General features: G+C 35.4%; 1 protein-coding gene across 6 annotated transcripts in view; it reads right to left on the bottom strand.

Moving 5' to 3' along the window:
• MFSD8 (major facilitator superfamily domain containing 8) overlaps positions 1-7,307 on the bottom strand; it is a 40,654-nt gene continuing 33,347 nt past the window's right edge. For all 6 annotated transcript variants that reach the window (XM_067735102.1, XM_067735103.1, XM_067735107.1 and 3 more), the window contains 4 exons: positions 5,806-5,940; positions 2,511-2,614; positions 2,176-2,423; positions 1-404 (listed from right to left, as the gene is read on the bottom strand). In XM_067735102.1, the coding sequence (XP_067591203.1) occupies positions 198-404; positions 2,176-2,423; positions 2,511-2,614; positions 5,806-5,940 (694 nt within the window). In that variant the 3' untranslated portion in view covers positions 1-197. The remainder of the gene's footprint in view (positions 405-2,175; positions 2,424-2,510; positions 2,615-5,805; positions 5,941-7,307) is intronic.

Raw genomic sequence — 7,307 nt, 5'->3', positions numbered from 1 at the left:
TATGATCCAGAATTTTTATATTATCTTGCTATTCATAATTACACACAGAATTCCCTATTTTATTCAATGTTCTTGTTATTCAACATATGCAATATCTACAACCTGACTTTAGGAAACTGACTCTTAGCAATCATCTAGCGAGCCTTAAAAGACAAAGTTCCACACAGCAAGTACTTTCCACCACAGTCTTAGCTAGGTTATTCTTGAATCCTTCCATGCCTTACAGAAAAAGCAATGAGTCTTCTGTAAACCACACCCAGGAGTGTGATGGTGAGCACCACGATTCCACACACAAGGCTGAAAGCCCATCGTGGACCCCAGGCAGCGTACACTTGACTGATGAAGACAGGTCCAAGAATCCGTGCTGCACTTCCAGACGCTGTTAACCAGCCCATGTACATACCCTGTTGGGGGAGAAGCAAACTGATACTCAGGTGTAGTTATTTTAAAAGCAAGGATGATGCTAATATTACCAAACTATGACAAACACGAGAATCACTTCCTCCGTTATTTTTAAATTAAAGTACCTCTCTATAAATACAGGAAATAATGAGCAATAAACTTATTTGATATACTGTTTAGGAAAATAAAAGTGTAAAAGAACGAACACTGTCTGCTGAAATGATTCATAAATTTACTTTTTAAGGCTACCATTTATTCTGTACTTGCTATTTTCCAGACGCTGTGTCAGGTGCTCTACATATATTGTTTCCAACGTTCACAAATTTCTATGATTGGTATTATCCCCACTTAACAAATGTGGAAGCTAAAGCTCAGAAAATTCAAGTAACTTATCCAAGAGATATGAAGCCCTGTTTGGCTGACTCCACTGTATTAATTTCCACTATACCACAATGTCACTGCTCCAACTACTGTATCCAAAACTATAGCCCATACAATATACCCAAGAACGTGCAATGCAGCATTACTTTTAATATCCTCCAATTGTAAATAACCTGTCAAGCGTGGATTAAGTAAATAAACTATGGTACATTTAATAAATGGAATGCTAAACAGGTGCTTAAAAGAATATGGTCTTATACAGAATAAGATCTTATAACAAGAATAACATCTCTATACACATTGACATGGAAAGAAGGCCACGGTATATTAAGGGGAAAAAAAATCCAAGATGTAAAAAAGGTTTATATACATGAGATATAATTCATTTTATCTTTTTTTAAAAAGGCATGAGGGTGGATATGTTTGAAAAGGCATAAAAAATATTGTGACGTGTACAAATGAAGTAAACAGTGGTTGACTTTAGTGTGATGGAGGTAAGGAGAGCCTTCCTTTTCTGCTATATACATTTCAAATTACTTGAATTTTGTTACAACCATCATGTATTGTTTTTGTAATTAATATGCTTTTATTCTTGATTTTGAAAATGTGAAAATATAACTTTATAGATTAAAAAACCCTGAAATTACCAAAATGTTTTACCTATTATTATAGCTTTAATACACTGACGTTAAAATTTTTTTCTTTGCTTTATTTCAATAAACATTAATTTCTACCTTGAAAATGTAAAACTATCAATTTAATTTTTATAAAGAACAAGATACTATTTTCATTTTGTTGCCATTTAAATAACTGCTACTAAAAAGAAAAGTCAGAAGTAAAACCTGGAAATAAGCTAAATATATAATAATAGGAAAATGACTAAATAAATGATGGTACATACATAAGATGGAATATGTCTCCATTAAAAATAATTCCCTAAAAGAAAATTAAATGTCATGGGAGAATATTTACAGCGTATTGTTATATTTATTTAAAAAAGCAGATTACAGGGACTTCCCTGGTAGCACAGTGGTTAAGAATCTGCCTGCCAATGCAGGGGACACGGGTTCGAGCCCTGGTCCCGGAAGATCCCACGTGCCGCGGAGCAACTAAGCCCATGCGCTGCAACTACTGAGCCTGCGCTCTAAAGCCTGTGAGCCACAACTACTGAGCCCACGTGCCTAGATCCCATGCTCCACAACAGGAGAAGCCACCCAGTGAGAAGCCTGCACACCACAACCAAGAGTAGCCCCCACTCTCAGCAACCAGAGAAAGCCCACGCAACAAAGACCCAACACAGCCAAAAACAAAACAAATACAGAATGGTCACAAAAAATGTTAGTGCTTACAAGTATACCTCACGCAATTGCAGTGTCATGCTAGCTGACTCACCTGAGGTTTTGGCCCCAGAATTTTTGAATATAATGTATATGACATAACATTGCAGGATGGATAGCCTATTCCAATTAGCACAGCTGATGTGAGGAACTGGGCCAGATGGATCATGGGGGTGTAGAGGCACCAGGCTTGTTCAACTGGGCAACCAGTTGGTCCTTCATTGTGATCTTCTCTTGGAATCTTCCAAAGAGTAATAATTATTTCTCCAAATGTGGTATTAGGGATTGAATTATTATGTAAATCTGTAAGAACAAAATCAGTACAGTGTATTACTTGTTAATTTAAATGAATAACAGGGGCTAACATTATAGAATTATGTATAGCTATACCTTCCCACTGTATTTTGGGAAACTGATGTCCCCAAGGTAACAAGATAAAGAAGCCAACCCATATAACAATGAGTCCTCCCAGCAGAATAGCACGCTCGCCAACCCTGTTAAAGGAGAGAAACTGTAATTAAAAAATGAAACATTGTATTATAACATAGCTTCATTACTTTTAGAATTTTTAAGACTATAAATAAAATAATATCTTGATACTTTTAGTGATATACTAATTAAACGAATGCAAAATATAATTTCCCACTAAAAGGAAACAGGACTCCTCTGAAAACTGGCTGATATCAGGTCTGGGACAGAAAATATATAAGATGAGCCTGGACATCTTATCATAACAGGAAGAACAGAAATTACCAGTGACTACTAGGTTATGATTACGACGACTCAGAGGGAATTCCCTGGAGGTCCAGTGGTTAGGGCTGTGAGCTTCTACTGTAGGGGGCACAGGTTCAATCCCTGGTCGGGGAACTAAGATCCTGCAGACCTCACGGCGTGGCCCCCCACCAAAAAAAAGGCCTCAGAGCCAATTTGAGGAAGCTGGCTAAGAATATGACAACGTGAACACCAAAAAGAACAGTAATGACAATGGCTTGAAACACATCAAAATGTTATTTATAAATTCATACTATATTAAAATAAAATACTCTTGGTCATTTTTAGAGGATGTTAGGGAACCCACTCAGTATTTTAAAAATCAGTTAATAAAAGAAAAGGATCACCCTGTCTCTCCTACAAAAACTGTACCTCAGGATAACCAAATAGGTAGTGATGGAAAAGTTCTCTTTATAGAAAGTGTTCCAGCAAATAAATAAAGGAATGATAGAATTAAAATACCAGCATTTTGCACTGATCTATTAATAAATTAATGGATCTAAGGAATGGTCAATGGCCACTTACATCATAAAAAGAGATAAACAAAACTTTACATTTCTCCTGATGTAAGCACATACCACCACCTATAAAACATTCTTGCCAAAACACTGAACTCAAGTCTCATCAAGCTTCTAGATCTAAGTACCAATTTTCAAGAAATATAGTAAACACAGGAAAATATTAAAAAACAAACAAAGACACCACAGGGATTTATTCAACAAGATCCAAAATGTGGGAAACTATAGGGCAAACATCTTGGTTGCTTCAATTTGTAAGGGAGAAAAAGAGAGAGATGGAAGAGATGGTAAAGAAACTTACAGATTAAAAGAGACTTAAGAAACGTAAGAGCCTGAGTCAAGTGAGTAAGCTGTGAAATAAAACAATATAAAACAAAACAAATTTTTTTTAAAATTTGAGACAGTGGAGAAAATTTGAATACTCCCTGGATATCTGATGATATTTAGAAATCACTGTTAATTTTTTTAGATGTGATAAATGCTGTCATCATTAACTTTTAGAGATACATACTGAAATATTTATGGAAGACATGAAATGATGTCTAACATCAGCTTCAAAATAATCCAGATGTAGGGGATAGGCAGTGTGGAGTAGGTGGTGGTATAGATGAATCAAGATTGTCCAAGGTTATAATTGTTGAAGCTAGGCAATAGATATTAAACATTCAGTACATGATTCTCTCTGTACCTTTGTATATGTTTGAAATTTTCCATAACAAACAATGAAATATACAGGGACTTCCCTGGTGGCGCAGTGGTTGGGAATCCGCCTGCCAATGCAGGGGACGCAGGTTCAATCCCTGGTCCAGGAGGATCCCACATGATGTGGAGCAGCTGAACCCGCGAGCCACAACTGCTGAGACTGCGTGCCACAACTGCTGAGCCTGCGTGCCACAACTACTGAAGCCCATGCGCCTGGAGCCCTTGCTCCGCAACGGGAGAGGCCACTGCAATGAGAGGACTGCACACCGTGGCAAGGAGTGGCCCCCACTCGCTGCAACTGGAGAGAGCCTGCATGCAGTGACGAGGACCCAACGCAGCCAAGAATGAATGGATTAATTAATAAATTAATTTTTAAAATAAAATATGCAAACAAGATCAAAGATTCCTAAAACAAAACAAACAAACCCAACACCTCCCATTACCCTCAGAATACCTACAAGGCTTCACATCTTTCCAACCTGATCTTCTCCCATTTGCCATTTCTCTCATTCTTCTCTGGCCAAAACGGCCTTTCTGCTTGTTCCTTAAACGTACGAAGCACAGTCTTCTGGGGCAAGAGAGCTCCAGGCCACTGCATGGCTGTTCTCTGACTTCACTGAGGTCTCTGCTTGGATGTAACTTCCGTTTGAGCTGCCCTCCATGAGCAGTCAATCAAAACAACACTTCCTCTCTCTCCCAACCCTGCCTTGCCACTTTTTATTCTCTTCCTCTGCTCTATTCTTCATAGTACTTCCCATGACCTGATTTCACATTTGTGTTTATTAGCTTTCCCCCCAGTAGAATACAAGCTCTTTGAAGGACATGAAATTGGATCATCTGTAAGAATGCCTATCAGCAGGACCACTCTACTTCTGTAGCAAGATGTAATGCATGTACTATTATTTAACTTTGAATATGAATCTATGTCTATGTCTATATCTTGGCCCCTCTACTTGGCTCTATAAGGATAGGAATCTTTGTAGTATTCCCCATAACACCTAACCCTACGCACTGACTCAATATTTGTTAATTGATTTTAGAACTTTATTAAAGTTCTAAAGTATTGTTAAAATATTTTAGGAATAATTAAATCATTAGAACTGTCTAAATTTATCAACTAATGTTCCACTCCAGACTATATGAATGAACCTAATTTTATACAAGTATTTTTTTTAGTGTGCTCTTTACAGTTATACTTTTACAAAATGCTTCTTTAAAAAAGTATTCTGTGATCAAAGTTACAAAAAACTTTGCGAAATGCTACGTACTCTTGTCATGAAGGTGATATAGTATATATACTGAAGATTTAGAAGTTTTAGAGTAAAGAAGTTTGGTGATTTTAACCAGCATTTTCCACACTTAACCATTAATCTTTCACAGCAGAACAATGTTTTATGAAATACGCTTATAGAAATACTTTAAATAAAACATAATATACAAAAGATACATTAAAAGACAATTATTCACTTTGTAAAATATCTTGCTTTACCAAAGAATATACTACATGGTACAGAAATATGCTCCCTTAATAAATTTTAAATCTGTTTGCAAACATTCAAGGACTAAAACTCATGCATAATGACAGAAAAGCTTTATATTACTTTACTAATATATTCATTTACATCATTAGCTCTGTTTCATGTTTCACTTTAAAAAAAAAAGACTTGAAATAAAACCAAAGACAAATAACCTACTTTTTGGAAAGTAATTTTATCCCCATGAAAATAATAACTGCCTCAACTCCAAGAGCAGCAAGTATTATGCCATCATATAACACAGCTTGTTCTCTGGTCCAGGCATACATATCCATTGTTAATGGAGTAACAATGCTAAGAAAAATAAAAAAGAAATTATTCTTCTTTTATTTCAATCATAGGCATTGTTATTTAAAGTTGAAACAGTAAGATTTAATAATGATACCAACACATTCAAGAATCTGCATCCCTTTTAACAATGACACCAGATCTACAGAAACAGAAATTTTAAGACATTTTAAGTACATTTTGTTGTAACATGCACAAGCTACTAAGTTTGGCTGTTTGCATTTTTATTTTTTAATATTTACTGTAATTATATAAGTAACATGTCCAACACTGCAAAAAGTTTGAAAAACAGGAAAAGGAAACAAACCAACCATAATTCCTACCATTCTAATATAATTTAAAAATCATGGTTGTGTTTTGATTTAAACTGGTCTCTTTTCAATGAAATAATGTTACTATGATTAAGTTATTAACTTACTATGATTAAGTTATTAGAAACTTCTGGGATTTTTTTTTCTCTTCCTCTGTCTCTTTCATACCTATCTTTGAATGTACATATTTTTCTCCCTACCTCCGAATGCTGCTCTTCCTTTATATGACTATCTGTCTCCTTCCTTGCCAAGCTTCTTTTCCTACTTTCTGTCTCCTTCTGTTAACTGGCTAAAAAAGGAATTTAAAAATATTCAAAATATTCATTCTTTTAAAAAAAATCACCATCTTTAATTTTAAAATCAGATGAGCTGCTTTGGAAGATAGTTCACTCATTTCTCAATAAGTGAAACATAGAATTATCATATGATCCACTTCCTGGTATATGCCCAAAAGAACTGAAAGCAGGGACTCAGATACTTGTACACTGATGTTCATAGTAGCATTATTTACAATCGCCAAAAGATGGAAATAATGCACATTTCCACTGACGGATGAATGGATAAACAAAATTGGTTTATAAATAACAGTGGAATATTATTCAGCCATAAAAAGGTATAAAATTCTGACACATGCTACAACATGGATGAACCTTGAAAACATCATGCCAAGTGAAACATACAAGACAAAAAATGACAAAAGATGCATGATTCCACTCATACGAAGTACCTAAAATAGGCAAATTCATAAAGAAAGAAAGGCGAATAGAGGAAACCAGGGGCTGGGTGAGGGGGAATGGGACTTAGTGATAAATGGGTGTAGCACTTCTGTTTGGGATGATAAAAAGGTTCTGGAAACGGGTGGTGGTAATGGTTGCACAACACTGTGAATATATTTAATGCCACTGAATTGTGCAATTAAAAGTAATTAAAATGGTACACCTGAAACAAATACATTATTATATACAAATCTGGCCTCAATAAAAACAAAAGAAAATATGGCAGAAAAGCTCTAAGAATCATAGCAGACTACAAGTTTAATACATGTCCAATAACATGGTTCAA

This window comes from Pseudorca crassidens, chromosome 4 (genome assembly GCF_039906515.1).
Source record: "Pseudorca crassidens isolate mPseCra1 chromosome 4, mPseCra1.hap1, whole genome shotgun sequence".
Lineage (NCBI taxonomy): Eukaryota > Metazoa > Chordata > Mammalia > Artiodactyla > Delphinidae > Pseudorca > Pseudorca crassidens.
Note: the sequence above shows the minus strand (reverse complement) of the source record. Positions and strands in the feature narration are given on the sequence as shown.